The sequence below is a fragment of the Anthonomus grandis genome, chromosome 10 (genome assembly GCF_022605725.1).
Source record: "Anthonomus grandis grandis chromosome 10, icAntGran1.3, whole genome shotgun sequence".
Lineage (NCBI taxonomy): Eukaryota > Metazoa > Arthropoda > Insecta > Coleoptera > Curculionidae > Anthonomus > Anthonomus grandis.
The window spans coordinates 9833161-9852196 of NC_065555.1; the positions used below are offsets into that span (position 1 = coordinate 9833161).

General features: G+C 32.3%; 1 protein-coding gene across 1 annotated transcript; it reads left to right on the forward strand.

Moving 5' to 3' along the window:
- The first annotated feature begins 12686 nt into the window (after positions 1–12686).
- Positions 12687–17990, forward strand: LOC126741205 (ribonuclease H1-like). Its single transcript, XM_050447558.1, has 6 exons — positions 12687–12938; positions 15686–15862; positions 15917–16141; positions 16445–16536; positions 17600–17775; positions 17828–17990. The coding sequence occupies exons 1-6, from the start codon at positions 12799–12801 to the stop codon at positions 17915–17917; spliced, it is 900 nt and encodes a 299-aa protein (XP_050303515.1). The 5' UTR covers positions 12687–12798; the 3' UTR covers positions 17918–17990.
- The last annotated feature ends 1046 nt before the right edge of the window (positions 17991–19036 follow it).

Below are 19036 nucleotides of genomic sequence, written 5' to 3' on the forward strand. Positions count from 1 at the left end.
ATTCATATATTCTGAGATTTCTTAGTGCTCAGTAAATTATTTTAGAATCAATTTGATTAATACTTGCAAACAGCAGGCTACCTTCATTCAAAACTCCTGCTTTATGTTGTAAAATTCTGATTACTTGCTGTGAAGAAAGGAATATCCTGAGTCCTAATGACGCATTTTGCCCTCTTCTGCAGTAATATTTTTAGAAAGCGCAATACAGACATTTGGGTGTACAAAAAACTTAATGTCGAATGAGATTAAGTCATTACTAGTATTTACTTTTAGATTTAAAGAAAGAAAAGTTCTTGAAAACGGTATTCTCCAATTTAAGTTTGGTGCCCCTTAAAATTAAACACCATACCGTAGATTTACGTCAAACAATGGAAAACAAATCGCCCTCGTCACTTTTTTATCAACTTTGTGTCTCACTAATTTTATTACTAAACGATTATACGATAGCTTAAGGGTTTCCAGCGCATTAAACCGCGGGTAGACTTACATCACATCAATTGTCAATGTATGTCCACATAGTATACACATTTAGGTCAGGCGGGATATATGGGTTTTTTGTCGGACATCAGCGATATTCAGGCGCTGATACTAATATCAGCGAATATATTGAAAGGGTTATTAATTTCAATGTTAGCCAAATGATATACATGAGTTAACGAGCTTAACAAAACATTCTAAAATCGATTATCCAAATAGGACGTCGATTGAATATTTAACCTTCTTGGCTCTAGATACCTTAATTTAGGTTTTGAAGAATGACGCTTAGATGGAACCACAGGTAGTCATTTCAAAACAAGGGAGAGAAGGAATATTCTCATATCATACAAAAAGCTACTATGAAAGGAGTATAGGAGGGTGTAATCACAAAGTTGCCATTACGACAAATAGGGCAATCTTGAAACTTTCGACACAGTAATTGCAACGTCTCTCCTATTGTATAACAGATGCCAACACCGGATAACATCGGTATAACTGTTCCAAGAAGTACGCTTCCGGACCAAAAGGCAGCCCAAACCGCCACCTTAGGAGAATGCAATTTTTGGTTTCAACGATTTGTCCAACGATTGCAATATGCCCTTGCTCTCTTATCCATTTAGCAACCCAGAAAAAGAACGCTATTGATCCCTAACCTTCAATATCTTATTTAGAGTATGTGGTGGTGTAACTGCAAATTGCCATATTCTCAGTTGTATAATGCTCTATAACTGTTTCTGTTTAGGTCGTAGTAGAAATGTCACGTTGCACATTTATAAATATACGATTTTGTATGGGTATTATTACATCTTACGTGAAACATAAAACCGTAATAATACATAAGTTTTTTTATAGTTATTCCAACCAAAATAAACCCATAAAAACTTGTGTAATCTCAAAAATTACATCTGCTTTAGAGGTGCTAATAAATCAAGATTTTATTCCGGGCTTTGTGGTGTCTAACTTCTCACAACCACTTGAGGAGTAATCGCACGTCGCTGAGCTTTCGCACTCTAGCTACATTGTGGCTTATTGCTTTGTTCGACCCGGGAACTTCTTAATAACGCTGATCCAGGATAAGATCGAAGAGCGAGAGAGGAGTGCTATATAGCGAAAATCGTTCAAACATAAAGAAAATTATGAGCAGTATTAATGCTTGAACTTTTACCAAATATATTAATATAGCTTTTCAAGGATTTCATACTTTAGTCATCATATAGATTAACTTTAGTTTTATTTAAGTCGTTGGCACGTAGATAAGGTTCTAATATAAGTTTCATGGTGCTAATGGTGCAAGACCAAAAGCAACATATTTTTTAATTCAGTTTATTTGTCTTTTAACATATGTGTGGATAATGGACCGCTCCGTGGTTAAAGATATAAGATCCATTAATAATATGTGTATACCGTATACTATACAGGATGTCCCATAAATAATGGTAAATAATTTAACAGCAGAAGTTTTTTTTTTTTGAATTTTGGCCATAAATCTAGTATTTATTCTTCGTTTTTAACGAAAGGTGGACTTTTCTAAAATGATGTCATCGGCAACATTTTGATTTTTTTTTAGAGCTCCGAAACATCTTTAGGCTTGTCATAATTGATTTTTTATTTAAAATGTGCATTGTGCAAACAATTTTGCTTAAAAAAGGTACACTTAAAAAATCTTGCTACGATTAACCTTTTTTTGAGATATTTACATTTAAAGTTTTCAATGCGCTGAAGATAAAATTTGATTTTCCTTATTTTATGTTAAAATATTTGTTAAATAGACTGTGCCTGACAAGATGACAATAAAGATAATTGTCATTGTCACTTTCAGGGACTTATGGTCTTTTCAGTTACTTTAATGACACTCACTTAAAAATTCACGCTCACATATATAGTAACGTTATCCATTATCTTTTATTGCGTTCTTATTGTTAGTTCTGTTAGCTATAGTTATTTATTGTTACTTATTGCGTATGATCTGAAAGTCGAAGACCTTGGCCTGCACAAAGTCCAGATTTTAATTTATTAGATTTTTGCATATAAGTACATGAACTGAATGGTAAAAATATAAATTGCTGCTGAGTCACTTCGAAATAAGCAATTATTTTTTAAGTTTAGGCGATCTTTCCGTAAAAGAAAATTAAATATAATGTATTTCTTTTTTCTTAGGATAAGATAATGATATAATCAGGTATTAATCAGGGAAAGTCAAATGGAATAATAACAACACGTATTCAATATAATCAGGTATTTTAGCGTATGAAGCTTTATACAAGAAGAGTAATACAAGTTGTAGTGCAAGTCTAAGATTTGCAGATGCCTCTCTGGGTGATAGAAATATTCTTTTTTATCTTTGTTTTGTAATATTTGGAAACTCGCCCACCCTCTCAGTTTTTGCCTAATATCAAAGAATGATTTGGATCACTAAACCATTGAAACAAAAGGATGGCGGTTTTAATTTTTGTACCATGGCGTCATCTAACAGCTTTAAAGAAAAACATGAATTAAGGTATTTGGCGCCGATAAAGTAAATTACTCAACTAAATATAAATTGGAAAAAAAACTAAAACAAACGTGTGATGAAAAATTTGGTTAGACTTCAAAAACTAGCCGGTCTCGACATTACAGATGCAATGAGAACAACCTCAGGTGCAGCTCTGAACAACCTCCTAGGTTTGCCAGAATACCCACTGTAGATTCAGAGGGAAGGCTATCCTATGAAAGGATGAAGGATAGTGTCATAATATAGCAGCATAAACCAGGGGTAGCAGGCCATACATCCATCACCAATCTAGTGGAGAAGGAAATGCCAATTCTGCTGCCTCTCAATGCAGAGTCAAAGACACTGTATGGCTAGAACGTTCCTTGACTATGTTGACCATACAAACATGTCGACCAACACAAAGGCTCGATCTCAAAAGGATTTAAAAATATAGTAAACAAACGGTTCAAGAAAGGCTTGCACAGGGTTGTCTTTTTCACTTAAAAGATATTACAGCGGGCGGGCGAATTCGCCTAGCTCTAATGATCTCTCCCACCGATCACCGGCTCAAAGCCTTACCTGCGACTAAGTAGAAGACACATTTCTCATATCCTAAATAACTGGGCATGAGAAAATACTAGAATAAATTCGAGTAGGAGCAGCGGTTGCCGACAGGCCATAGAGCTGCTATCAAATCCAACTAAAGCTAGGATATTATCGTTGCTGCCCGGCATAGAAGAATTAAAGCAGACCTAAGTGGACTCCTAGCAGCTGGAAGGGCTTGCTCTCCTTCACTAGGAGGACGGGTCACTGTAATAACGGGGTTCTAGAGAGATTACTACTACTACTACTTTTGTCTCTCTTGCCATATCGTATTGTGCCATAACTGTATCATACCTCGTCTTATGCTCTGATATTTTCTATTAAGGCTCCTACTTATCATTAATCATGATTTTAGTTCTGTTTTCTCTAGGAAGTTTTTGTTTGCGAAGTAATAATGAAAATCGTATCATCAGCAAACCTTAAGTTGGATATTTTTCTATCTTTGATTGTCACACCACGTTTTTACTTCTCCAACAACTATGCCTCATATTATATTCGCTGGGCGTGATAGCAAGAAATCATAAAGTGTAAATTCTTTTATAATAAAAAACAAAAATTTGAGATACCCTTAAAATTCTTGGGATAATAAGTTAATAATAATGGCTTTTTAACCTCAATACCAACCAGTGGCACATAAATCATAAAGCCAATTTTCCTCAGTTCCAGTAAAAGAAAATTCTCTCAAGACCCTACTTGAACACGTTTCAAAACTTTTACGGCCAGTCGGGATTGTGGTTTATTGCTTTTTTTCATTCAGAAGAACTGGTTAATATTGCTGATCTTTTAAAGATAAGCCATGTGTTAGTTACAGCTGCGAATATAAAGCGCTGCCACAATGGGGTAATGTTAATTTCGAGCGGCTATCTCAAAGGGATTAATTCAACAATAGTAGATTATATCTCCGAGTTTCAACGGCGGAATTCGGAAAGTTATTGAGCTTTTTAACGCGAAGGGCACTGATTTTTAAAGAGATTTCATGAACAGAGACTAATGGAATTCTATTTATATCGAGGAAGTCAAAAAGTGGCTCTCTGTTCTGTTCTTGATCAGCTGTGATAGCATTCAAAATATAAAGTACGGTCTCTACGTTATATTTGGAAATTTTTATTACTTTTAGTTCTTTTAAACATCCAATAATATAAACAGCGAGGTTTTGTAATTTAAATTCTTAACAAATACTTAATTACATACAGTTAATATCAAATTAACATAGATGCACGTCACGTGTGATGTGCGTAAATTTAAATTGCCCGCCTTCGATTCTGTTGGTAACAAATGACATATTGCTTCGTCTTTGCCAAGTTTAATTATTTATATGCATTTTATCGTAATTTTATAATCTTTTAAGCTTTATATTCTTAAGTTGGATTGTGAGTTTGCAAATAGATGGCTAGTGGTTATTTTTACAGCATCGTGAAAAGGAAACATTTTAATTATCATATTAATATTTTTTTAGTATGATTTGCTATAGTATTATCCAGAACTTGTTCATGCAGTTATTTCCCTAAAACTAAAAGAACAAATAAGGACAGAAAAACATATCGAGCCATTTGAGAAACTGACTAGAAGTATACAAAATACAAAAATGATGTACACAGAAACAACTACAATTAAAATAAAAAATAATATTTTTTTGATAAATGCAGAATAGAATATATACAAAAAATTAAAGATAGAGGTAAGCTATATGTAAGATGGAAAAGGATACAAAGCAAACACACCGAAAGAAAATTTAATAAACCAAAAAAAAGCATAAAATCAAGCAGTACGCATACAAAAAAATCAGAAAAAACAAGTTTAAAAACAGGGAAAACAGTAAATGAGATTTGTAACAGAAAAACAACAAAAAGCAAAAAGATATACAAAATTATTGGGGTAAATGGTCAAATTTGTGAAACCAGGATATTGCAATGTAAATGAATCAATATCTTTCAAGTATTAGACATAAATTAGCAAAAAAACAAAACAACAAAAAACAGGAATACGTTTTGCAGAAAAAGAAGTACAACAAAGTATTAGCCCAAGAAAAATTAATCCCGATGAAATCAACAAGAGCCTAAAAGACATGAAGAATCAATGTGAAAGAACACCCAAAAAAGGCATAGAGACACTGTTTAAAATCATTGGACCTAAGATCGTAGTTTAACAAATGGTGTCCTAACTAATGGCAAATTTCCAGAGGAATTATATTTGTCAAAAATAGTGCCTATTTTAAAAGAGGTACATTGTAAATAACTATTGACCAGTTTCTGTATTTCACCTCTAAATCCTCAAAATCCTGGAAAAGTTAATAGATAACATCTTCAAATTTGACAAGAATCAGTACGTATTTCAAGAAAAAGCAGCACTGATCTAGTAAATTACATAATTAGTGAGATAGATAAAAATAGAAACATAATAACTGTGTTTGTTGAGCTACAAAAAGCATTTGGTACAGTGGATATTAATTTGTTATTAAGAAAACTTGAGAACATAGGATTTCGAGGTATATGTCATAAACTCTTACGAACATACTCTATCGGACGAAGCCAGCAAACATTTGTCAATGGGAAGCTAAGTAGAGCAGCTGGTTAAACATACGAGGTGTCCTAAATAATTAGAATTTAAAATCAAATTGTTTAAATTTTATGATGACACAGTGCTAGTCTTTTCGGGAATTACAAAAATGGAAGTCATAGAATAACAGTAAATAGTGAGTTAAAAAAGTATTATGAAAAGTATTATGATGCCTACATTTTCAAAAAAACTGTTTATATGGTTAAAAAACAAGTAGGTAAAAAACAAATAAATCCTATGATAAAAATAAATTACTCAGTATTTAACCAAATTAACCAATACAAAAATCTTTATCTGATACAAAAATAAGACTTATCATGAGATCGTGACCGAAAGTTTAACTAGGCGTGCACATGTGGACAAGGTGCAATTTATAGAATAAATTGCACGTATGTTATGGTTATATGAGAAGGTGCAATTATGTGTTAAATAAAAATTCAAAATATTGCAAACTATATGAAAATACCAGTAAAAAACAGTTAAATGAATTACAGAAGTTATAGAAAACAAGCTAATTATTATTATAATGTAATAAATAGTACTTTATATCTACTGAAAGCCTATACAGAGAATTTTAATTTATTCTTAAAAATAAAACAACTTCAATTAACAACAATCTAAACTAGTGTATAAAATGCAAAAAAAATCTTATAAAAACAAATTCTACTCTTAAACAAAATAAAGATTATCCTATGGATAAATATAAGAACAAATGAAACACTTAGAGCTAACTATGCACATACAAAAAATGTCAGAACTCTCCAGTTTACCAGTGTATAAAAACATTTAATTTTATACCAAAAAAGTTTTGTATCGTAACCTGAAGACATTCTGGAAAAACAAATTCTTTAAACTTTTGTTGTTATAATTGGCAAATTTTTATCGCTACAATATTTAAATAGTCTAAGGCATTGGTGCCTGATTTTAAAGTAGATATTTATTGTAAAAAAAAATATTTTTCTTTATTTCAAACCAATGGTATTTACCACAATTAAAAATAAAAGTTTAATAATGAACTGCCCAAAACTCATCACCGTAAAATAAATACCGAGATAAATCCCCTTGGATAGCGCGAGCTTTGAAATCCGGCAGCGCGCCTTCCAAAAGGAATGAATGTTAATTTTTAATCTCATTGCAAATTCTCAAAAATAACATTTTTATCCCGATTAAACTCGCTTCACGCGCGCCACTATTTTGAATAATTTCGAAGTGCCTTTAATTAAATTTTTACTTTATAAATAATTTATGAAATCAAAAACGGAAACGGGCTTTTAAATAACTAAGGCGACGTCTGTGGTCCGCCTCCTAGACTACAGAGAATTACTTTTAATTCCAATAAGAAATTCGCGCCGGAATTATCTGCGAAGGAGTTTTCTCACTTTGACACGGTTTCGCTGCTGCTTTGTTCCTGGTTTTTCGTTTAATTAACTGGTCAAATCTAGGAGTTCGCTTTTCTTATTAGTTTTAGGTCCTTTTAATAAAAGTTCCTGAAAGAAGGCGATTCCGTTTATGGGGAAATAGCTATTCCAGCAGTAGTATTATGGTTTTCATGTTATTCCACAAACTTTTATATAAATAATAGCTATTAATATACATATTGGAATAATATATTTTGCAACAAGGGATTAGTAGATGAAAATGTTCACGACTAGACCGATTTGTTGCCGGTGAGGGGAACGGATCTACGAGGGTAGTATATTGAATTCTACACATGTTTTAATTTATACTTTTTCGAAGACACCTAGGTATGTTTCATTTTTTTTCAATCCGTCTTGATTTAAACGGTTTATCTTTTCGGCTCCAAATATGATTTATATTTTGAAGCATAACTCTTAAATAACGCGGCAGATAATATTCTCATACAATTAATCTCCTGATTCCGAAATGAACCTCTTGCTTAATCAAAAACTATGACAGACTGCATAGAGGATGTTTCAGAAGGAATGGTGGATATCTTGGTATGTTGTGGTATCCATAATTCTGAATAAAAAAGTTCACATAAACGTGTATCCTAATCTCAGTACTCTCAGTAGTTGCTAAAACATGACAAGACATTTATTTGAAATTGGTCTAGTATAGCAGGAGGAAATTGATCATACGTGATAAAGTAGGCGGTGAATGACAAATCTCATAGTGGCTAACAATTGCATTAATCAGTTAGCATTTACAATATTATTGTCATTGCAGATGGTCAAAGTGTTAAGAATGCTGCAGGTCTTCACGCTCGCACAATATGCAGATATGGTATTCGTTTATGGTGCCTGCAACGAAAGCGCCTTCACGCGTCTTCACTATACTGCGTGAGACTGATAGTCTACCCAGCATGTAAATCAAAATGTGTAAATCAATAAAACTTGGATGAATTAGAACAGATCCTTGAATCGGTAGAAGGTAGTCTTCATACGAGTACACGAAGAATTGCTGTCTGTACCTACACATCGGGGTTTGCATTTATTTTATGTACAACGGGTACAATACCTTGAACCCAATGACCTCGCTTGTAGATTGGAATTTTATCATTGGTCAATCTATTTCAATTCTATTTACTGATGAAACAACCTTCACTTGCGACGCCATTAACAACGCCAATAACTGGCATCGATGGTCTGATGAAAATCAACATGCCGCTACTGAATCGAATTTCCAACATCGATTGTCCGTAAATGTGTGGTGCAGAATTATTGACAGAAGGTTGCTTGGACCTGTTGTATTACCACAGCTTCTGAGCGACATGAGCCGGGTATTTGACAATATGCTAATAGAGAATATTACTTTGAATTCAAGAATGAATATGGTTTTTCAGCACGACGGAGCTTCCGTACATAATAGCCGCCAAGTGAGAATACTTGAATCCAACTTTCCCGAGATGTTGACTGTGATCAGTTGGCCACCAAGGTCTCCTGACCTTACTCCTCTAGATTTTAGATTCTGGCTGAAAAATTAAGTTTGTCCAAAAATTATGCAATGTGCTGCCCGCCTTAAGGAATATCATGATGCCCTCTAAAGGATTACACTCGAACTTATACCTAGAGCTGAGAAGAGTTTCGAAGTTGGCGGTGATATTTTCGAATCATTCCGCTGAACCATTAACAACGAATTTTCATTTATTTGTATTGAAAGTTATTAAATAAAAATTATTATGCTCTAACACTAGCATTAAATTTAAGTAGGTAGTGATACAGTCTCAGCATCATTGAGATTAGGATCCATGTTTGTATGAACTTTTCTATTCAGAATTAGGGATAGTAGAACATACCAAAATATCCACCATTCCTCCTGAAACACCCTGTTTATTTCGTATTGGTAATATATAACAAACTATACCTAATATATAAAGGCAGCAATATTTCAATTACTCGTTTCAAACTGATCCTTCCTTCTATTAATAAGGAGAATAGGTTTAGCTGACCATTGGCTAGTAAGTTTTTTAAAGGAGAGGCCAAATGAAGGATTACGCATCATATTTCGCATCATTCTTGCCTTTACACTTGTCGAGTTATTAATTACTAAATAAGGACTCGAATAACAGAAGAAAATATTCACGTAAAACTTAACAAACATTATTTCCGAAGTTTATGTTAAGATTGTTTCAGCAAATTTAATATTTTCGGAGAAACTACTGCAAAATTCATATGTTAAACCAATTATCAAGATTTAAATGTTATACATCTGGTTCCCATACACGGGTCAAACTGCATACTTTTTTCTTGTATTCCTCTTTCTGTAAGTTTTTCGTTGATAATTATCAGATTTATCAAATTGTTGATAAAGCTATTATCTTAAAAATGCCTATGATTGGTTTTCAATTTTACGTGTTCAATTATCCAGTCCAATCCCATGGACTAGATGCATAATTTTATGTCAAAATAATGTCAGGTTTTCTAACTATACATAGTATAACGCTATGGACAATACTGCGAATATATTAGCTGTTCGCCGTCATTCCAAAATCGATAAACCAGTAAATGAATACAGTGTAAATAAATGTTTCTATAAAACTATTCAGTAGTCTTAAGTGATCGTGTTTACTTTGTAGTACTACTTTACATGTAAAATAAATCAGTTGACTATTTTGTGCATCAAGTGCTTTAATTCACTCCCTAACGAACTCTAAAAAGGATACATACGAAGCTGCCAAGAACACGAACAAGGGCTAGGGTCCTATCCGGCAAGTGATTCCAGGAGATGACGACTTTGAGAAATGGGTCAAGCAAATGATTAGGGAGGCGAATGGAGGACGTAGTCGCTAGGACCGAAAGTTGGAGTACTTGAAAATGTGGCCAGGCAGTTAACATAAGAAAACACTGTCCATAAGGCGTTAGTTCCACTCTCGCAAAACTATGAAAGGTCAGTGCGAAGGGTCAATCGTCAAAGAAGGCTCTGTCAGGAGGACAGCAACCATTGTCAGCGAGCAGAGGAGAAAGCTGCTCAGTTGTTAAGAACCAGCATCGTCGATGATATTTAGTAAAATGGGGATCTTATAAGAGACCAAGAGGAAGATCCTGATATCCAGATAGTCCTAAACTCTTTAAAGGAAGGGAAGAAGCTAACTTGGGAAGAAATTGACTGGTATTCCCTCAATGCCAATTCATATTAGGCACAATGGAACAGCAACCAGAAAAGAAGGTAAATTGTCGTACATAAATGCCGGATTTCGAAGTTGCTAGAGGAATTACATGCTGGTGTATCAGGAGGACATCTGGAGTAACAAAGACTCTGGAAAAACTGATGGAGAGATTTTACAGAGTCAAAAGAAAGACAGACGTAACAGGAACTGGTTAAGAAATGCGTTATATGTGTCCGTTTTTACGAATTAGAAGCAGGAAATAAGTACATTTTGTCGTGATGGAATACTTTAGCAAATGGTTTGAGGTATGCCGTTTATTAAGTAAGGAAATCTCTACTGTCGCCGACACTTTAGTAAAATAATGGATCTGCCGATTTGGTGTACCTTTGAAGCTATATTCAGACCAAAGATGAAATCTTGAATCGAGCGAGTTCTGCTAGACGCTTGGAATCAAGAAAACAGGGACCACTGCATTATTTCCGTAGTCAGATGGCATGGTGGAACAAATGAGTGGTACCATTAATCGGTATTTGGCCAGAGTAGTTTCTAGCCACCAAAGAGACGACGATAACTATCTTCATTTGTTCCTGCTGGCTTATCGATCGACGATTCATGAAAATACATGAGAGTGGTACATCACTATTCGAGTACTTACTCAAATAGTGATGTACTTCCACTTAAGAGAACTTCCTCTTTTATGCAATCGGAAGTTTGGTTGTCAGCCAGGAGCCGATGTTGCCGGAGATCTGCGTCGAAGAATTGAAGTAATTCGTCAATGAAAGAATCTATCAACGAAACTTCAAACATCCTGGGATGGGCCATGCAAAGGCATCAACGATGTTCTTTACAGAATACTAAAGTCGCCGAGGGTTAAAGCTCACATCAGAGACTTACCTATAAGGACGTGTGGGATGTTTTATATTCACTTAAGGATTTGCTTGCTGACAAGCATCCAAATTCTAGTACGCTGTGGATTGTTATTTCTACGGAAAATCCTGTTGCAAGAGGGAAACATTATGGCAATATCGGTATAACGGGGACGAAATGGGCTCAGGGAGGTGAGATGTAACGATATTGAAAACACAGTATTAGCTACTGTCCGCCATTCCGGACGCGGTAGGTCAAGCGAACCCACTGCAAGACATCTTGGAGACGCGGGGAAAGTTAGCGAGTCTTCCGGAACCATGGTCTAGCTAGTATATAGGAATATCTTTTAGATCCACAATATTTTTAAACCAACATAACTGGCAGATTAAGCAACCAGCATAACAAATAGCAGTAAATACATTTTTTTAGTAGTCTTAAGTGATAGTGTTTAGATTGTACGTGTAAAATAAATCAGTTGACTATTTTTTTGCATAGAATGTTTTAATTCACACCTTAACGAAGGGTAAAAACGCTACAATGGAATATATATTCAGAAAACTAAAACATTTTTAATTGTGTACTTTAGGTATTACATTTCAGGTATTATCTTGATGACGGTAGTAGATTGAACTACCGAAACGTTGAAGTTGTAAGTTTTCTTAATTAAATAAATAAATTCTAATTAAATAATTTTTCTTGCTTTTTAATTTTAATAGTAAAATATGTTCCGTAGGATTTATAGGAAATATAGATATGTTTGTTTTGTTATTTTGTATTGTTTGTTTTGTTCTGTTTAGCTATCCGCTTGAAAATAGCTATAACCCTGATTCTACCGATTTTTTTAAACTCTATACAATAGGTATTTTACTTTATTCTCTCTCTGTTCCTGTTTACTTTTGCGATTAGCTACGGTTATTTTGTTTTATATTTTGTTTAATGTCTTTAACAAAAAACACTTATTTTTAAAATTATATTCAATTACGGCGAAGTTCAAATATAAATAACGTGGGACAATACACACAAGTCAAGTGCAAACTCAAATTATAGACGCATCGCGTTGCGGCGATTGTCGGCAGCAATAATCCAACCTTAATAAGCACGTAATAATCAGGTTATGTTTCTGATGCTTTCTTGGTTATGTTATTATTATTGTTTTGAATTCTTTTGGTTTAAATATTTCATATTTCACTAAAGGAAACTTGAATGTTAATCAAAGAAAATAAGGAATTAAAGCAAGCCAAAGAGAGTAGAATTATAAATGATCAAATACAGATCATCCATAATTTATTTTCGTTTCAACATTAATCCTCTAATTTTTGCTTTTCAAAAGCTGTTCTCTAATATTAAAGGAAATATGGAAGGGTCTCATGTGGAAAATAAGCCGACCCTTGATGCAACGTAAGTACTACTATTTTACATCAAATTGCTCTGTAACAACTCAATAAGTTTTGAATGTATGTTCGACATCCCAGCAGAGTTTCTCTAGCAGGTACAGACAGTATAATCTAGAATAAACAAACAGTTGTTGCATTTATGCATAATAATAAAGAAATTAGCAAAATTGAACATCCCATCTTTTAGATTTTAAAAAGAATTACTTTAATATTTCTGATTTCTAAAGCTTGTCAGTGCAGACTAGATATTTAGGTTTTTAATTAACTTTTCCAAAATAGATCTTCTCAGGCTTGAATGAAAATCCAATATGCATTTTAAAATAAGCTATATCGTTTATTAAACATTTATTATTACATATTGCACATGTAATCCAGCACCATAACAACATTTTTGCTAAATGTATTTTTCATAACTTTTTCTAAACTGTGCCGGCAACAATGTCGCTATACTAAATAAGTTAAATAACAGTTGCTAATATAACCTGAATTTATAAGCCTGGTACTTATTTTAAATTGCTCTCCTCAAATATTCAACTTTTGCTATATTGACACTGTATTACACATACATTATAACTAATGTCTACTAGTGCCATATTATCCTATTAAGCTAAAAAATTACAAAAAGTTAGTAGAAATTATAGTCATATTTTATTGTTGTTCTAAATGATGAGTGGTTTCAAACCTTGATTTTCAACTGAATGAATATGTTTCGGAGAAAGTTCAAAAGATGTACCAAAAAAGTTATTACACAGAAGAAAATTCCATTTTGCATGCTGGGTAAATTAAGCTGCATATTTTATTCTGTTTTCTCTATCACTTCTCTACTCATGCTAGCAAGAATAAATTGAAACCATAACCAATTTTGAATTTAATTAGATTTTTTTGTAAATCTATCTGTGCCTTCCTTCTTCGTTGTTGCCTGCCCTCGGCTTTAGCATCCACTATGGATATATTATTTAGCAAATGATACTACTATAAGTATCATTTGTTAAATCTACTACTTTTTAAAATTTACTGTAGAAACATTTGTTTATTTATTTATTTATTTAGCAGTTTATTTCCAACAGGCAAAGCCCAGTTACAGGAAAATCTACAATTAATGTTTTGAAAGTGTAAACAAGTATTAAATTACTATAGTAACATCATGTATATATCAAAATTAAAGGAGATGTAAATTAACATTAGAATGAACAAAGAGAGGGATTCATGGGACAAGGGAAAAAAGGAAGAGAAAAGGAATTATGGTAACTGTTGGTTTATCAGAGAAGAAACTAGATCCTTTATGGAGCATACAAATATGTCACAGGTTGATGATACTGAATTAAAAATTCTGCACATTTGATATACGGGATCCTGAAACCTAATGTTAGCTCTGGCGCGATCTAAAGCAAAAGTGATATTTGCTCTAGAAGCAAATCGTGGTACATGAAATAGAATATCGTTCAACAGAGGAGGAGAATTTATTTGATTATTGACCAACTTCCATAAGAATGTTACAAAATGAATTGTTCTCCTCATGGCCAGAGATTGCAGATTAAATCTACCTAACATCAGATCATCATCATGTCCCCTAACAGGATATATTCCATCCTCACGAAACATAAGAATCTTTAAAACTCTTCTCTGAACACTCTCGATGTAGCCAACATGGCATTCATAGAAAGGACACCACACCAAGGAACCGTATTCCAGTCTTGATCTAACAAAGGAAAAGTACAATAGTTTTATTGAGTTTGAGTTGTTAAAGAGTCGGCTATTTCGAATGACAAAACCCAGAAGTTTGAACGAGGAGGTCACTGTCTGTTCAATATGTGGCACAAATGTGAGCCTATCGTCGAATACAACTCCTAGATCTTTAATAGAAGTACTTCTACAGAGGATTTGATTGTCTATATTGTAATTAAACAAAACAGGATCCTTGGTTCGGTGAAAGGAGATCACACAGCATTTCGAGATGTTAAGACATAACTGATTTCAACTGCACCACCCCCTAATTAGGTCCAAGTTACTCTGTAAGAACAAGCAGTCCAAGATACTATTGAATTGCTTGTTTTGTATTGTAATTTAGTAGTTAAGTTGATGTTAATTATATAATATTATATGTTATTACGAATACTCTTAAGTGATTTTTTTTGCAATAGATTTCTCAATTTCTCTAATTCTAATTTGTTACTAAATATGTTTTTCTAATTATGTGTTCTGATGTGTAAAAATACTTTGTGCATAAATTATGAATGAGAAAAGTATGTAGCTACTTTTTTTTGTTTATTTTAAATTACTTGCACAAATTCAAAAAAATGATCCGGAAAAAGTAAATAGGAGCTTATTGCTGAAATATCTTTATAAGGGGTATGTGGAAATCTTTTTATATTAAATTTATTCATGCTTCACTTAACACATAAGAGTAGCTTAAAGCAATACAATAAATAAAAATATTTTTCAACTTAACATAATAATGTCTCAATATTTAAAAAACTTATAAACCATGCTTAACAGATATCACTTTAAAAAACTCAAAGACAAAAAAATAACTTTAAGTTGTGGCTTAATATCTAATTACATAATTGAAATTAAAAAAAAATTACTATATGAACAGATAATGTTAAGTCATGAAACCATAAAATATACTAAATAATAATAAATACTAATGCTGTTTTTTTCAATATTGTTTGTGTAATTGTTTATAATTTTAATATTTATATTGATATCCCTGACTACAGTCGATATTTTAATTGCCTTATTTTATTGCAGTACAGATCAAATTGAAAAGCTGCTTAAAAGGCTAACAGAAGCTGAAAGAAGATCCAAATTACTAAATCGTGAAGTAAAAGATATTAGATCTCAAATTGCCATTTTAAAGCAGAGTGCAACTGATTTTTTAGATTCTGCAAGTAACAATGCAATTGGAAACCATATTGGTATAGTTAGGTATAATAAGATAAAGCTTATTGTATGACTTTTATACCAGAAAATATTTTTAAGGGATTACAGTACATTAGCTTCTACAAGCAGTAACATTGGGCAATCAAAAAGACCTAGGGATGAAGAATCAGATTTAAATAATCACCAACAAAAAAGGCCTAGAGATGACATTCCCCAGGATTCAAATGGATATGCTGTTGCATATACAGATGGAGCATGCGAAAACAACGGAAGAGCAAACGCCAAAGCTGGAATTGGAGTTTGGTTTAGTAATAATTGTCCTTTGTAAGAATTACCTTTTTTTTTCTTTTTCTGCAAAATTAGACCTGCAGATTTTCCATCAATGAAGAATTAAATTAAATTTGTTATATCCACAATAATATTTTTGCCACAGTTACACATTAAATTTTAGAAGAGCAATTCTTACATAAATTCCTAACGTTCATAGTTAAATAACTTTATAAATTATTTAAAAAACTATGTGATAAATAATTATTTACAAAGGCGTTTGAGATGATTAGAATGGTATTCTAAATAACATTAAGTTAAATCAAAATATTTCATAATGTTAAAAAACAATTTTTTTAGAAATATTTCCAAGCCTGTTGTAGGAAGAGCAACTAATAATACCGCAGAAATCCAAGCGCCGGTAGAAGCCCTCAAGGTTCTATTCGATTTAGGTAAGTGTATGCTAACATTAAGTGCTTTTTCAATTTTCATATTATATATAGTTAAAGTGCTCTTATAAATTGTGTAAAATTTGTAAAAGTCGTTTTGTTTAATATCGTTTTGGGCGGTGGAACTTAGGTATAGCTGTATCTAACGATTCTAATATACAGAACGAGCAATTATTTATTTTTATAATATAATATTATACATAGCGAATTTTTTAGAACAACTAACATTAGATAATATTATTGTTATAGCAACATAGTTTTAGTGTTTTATTCCCTCTCAAGAAGCTTATGTTTCTCTTCTAGAAATTTTAAGTTTTTCTGACTATTTTTATTCCAGGAATAAAAAATGTGTAAAACACATTCGATTATCACGTCCCTGAGCAAAAAATATTTGTAACAACTATGTACTTTTCCTAGAATATTGTTTAATTACTATATTCTAGTTAAATCACATTTCAGTTTATTTTGAATATCTACTAATTTTAATGATAAATTTTCATAAGAATGCACATTAAAATAGTTTAGGGGACAAAGGTATTTAAAGTTAATTAAATAAAAATTTGGAAAATATTGCCATTAAACACATGTGAATTCATTTTTAAAACACTGCTGGCATGCTCCTAATTAAATTTTCAATATAATTTTGCTTAATTTGTAGCCATTTGATGCGATCAAAACAATTTCACGTCTGGCGTAAATATTACAGCTCCTGCAATGATGTTTATATCAACAGCTTGTAACTGTGTTTCAGGATCAAGATGTTGTTTTTCCATATGTTGCATGCATAATTAAATCAAATTAATACTACAGTGACAACAAAAATTATACTGAATATAATTTTCAGTTTATTAAATACGTATTGAAGAATTAAAACTATTTATTTAATATCAACAAGAATAACTTAATATGATGATTGTGATAAGTACGTTGAAAGGAATGTCCAATTATCAAATACAATTTATCTTGGTAATAGATTTTTTCCTCTAAAATATAACACCCTTTTTTCCTTAGACCATTTTGATGTGTGTATATAATATATAAATTCACTTTAGTGATTTTGTTTAAGGTTATTCAAAAGTTAAGATAGTAACTGACTCTCAATTTACCATAAATTGTATGACTAAGTGGATGCCGAAATGGAAAAGTAACAACTGGAAATTGGCAAATGGTGGGCCTGTTAAAAACAAGGAAGATCTAATCAAACTCGACTCAATGTGTAAAAAATTTAAAGAAATTAAATGGGTATGCTTTTCGAATTTCAACGAAAAATATGTTTTAATATTTTTAATTATAGGAATACTGTGAAGGTCACAAAGGCATTTTAGGGAATGAGGCAGCCGATAAGTTGGCAAGAGACGGAGCTCAGAGATATGTTAATAGCTAAATATCTATTTTAATTTTTATTTATTTTAATATTATCGCAGTAATAAATAAGCGATTTAATCCCTTAAATTGTAGATATTTTTGTTTTATTTTGAAACTTGACAAGTATTTTTTTTAGTTTTTGAAAACATTTTCATATTAGACTAAGTTTTTTGAAAAGCCCGACACACCGAAAATTCAATTATGCTAGTGAAGTTGGGGAGGTTTTATTTTTTAGTTATTAAGGATTTTTCAGGTTACAGTTTTATTTAGTTGCTTGAGTACAGATCTTACTTTAAAATTATTATTACATGTATTTTTTTTATACAAAATATAATTTAGTAGTGTTATTTTCTTCTTAATAAGAGATAGTGGAGTAATGCATTTTCTATAAAAACCTACAGTCACTACAATTTCGCCCTGTTCAATAAAAAGTTCGTCACTGGTCAATCTGAAGAAAAAATAAATAAACATTTATTTAAGTAATATTTTATCAACCTAGGATAAATTCAGGCTTAGGCTTCCTCTGGCATTTAGAAACGCGTTTAGTTATAACGGAATGCACCATTATAAGTAAACGCGCATAATGGGAATGCACTTGAAACGGCTTCTGACCCACTTACTTTATTTTTTCAAGTTCTGTGTGATAAGATCAATCAGTGCTTTCCTAAAATGAGGCTTATAACTAAGAAACGAAAACCATGGGTTACAAGAGGCCTTAGAATTTCAGCTAAAAACCTCCGTTTTTTTACTAAATTGTGCAAATATACCACAAATGAAAATATCCTTGTATATCATCAGAAATACCATAGTCTGTACAGAAAGACAATTAAAGCAGCAAAATCTAATTATTATAGGGATCGCTTAAATATGTCATCAAATAGACAAAGAGAGTATTGGTCGATTATTAATCATTTTAGACATTGCCAAAGAAAAGTATCTGAACCGGAGTTAAGACCTGACGTTTTAAACGACTATTATTGTGATATACCTAATATCTTGCTCAAGGGCATTCGTAGTAACATTGATGCCTTACACTATCTTCAACAAGTGTCGGTTGAGCATTCATTTTTCTTTCATCCTGTCGATCTTACCGAAGTAAAAAATGAAATCAAACGCGTAAAAAACCATAAATCATCTG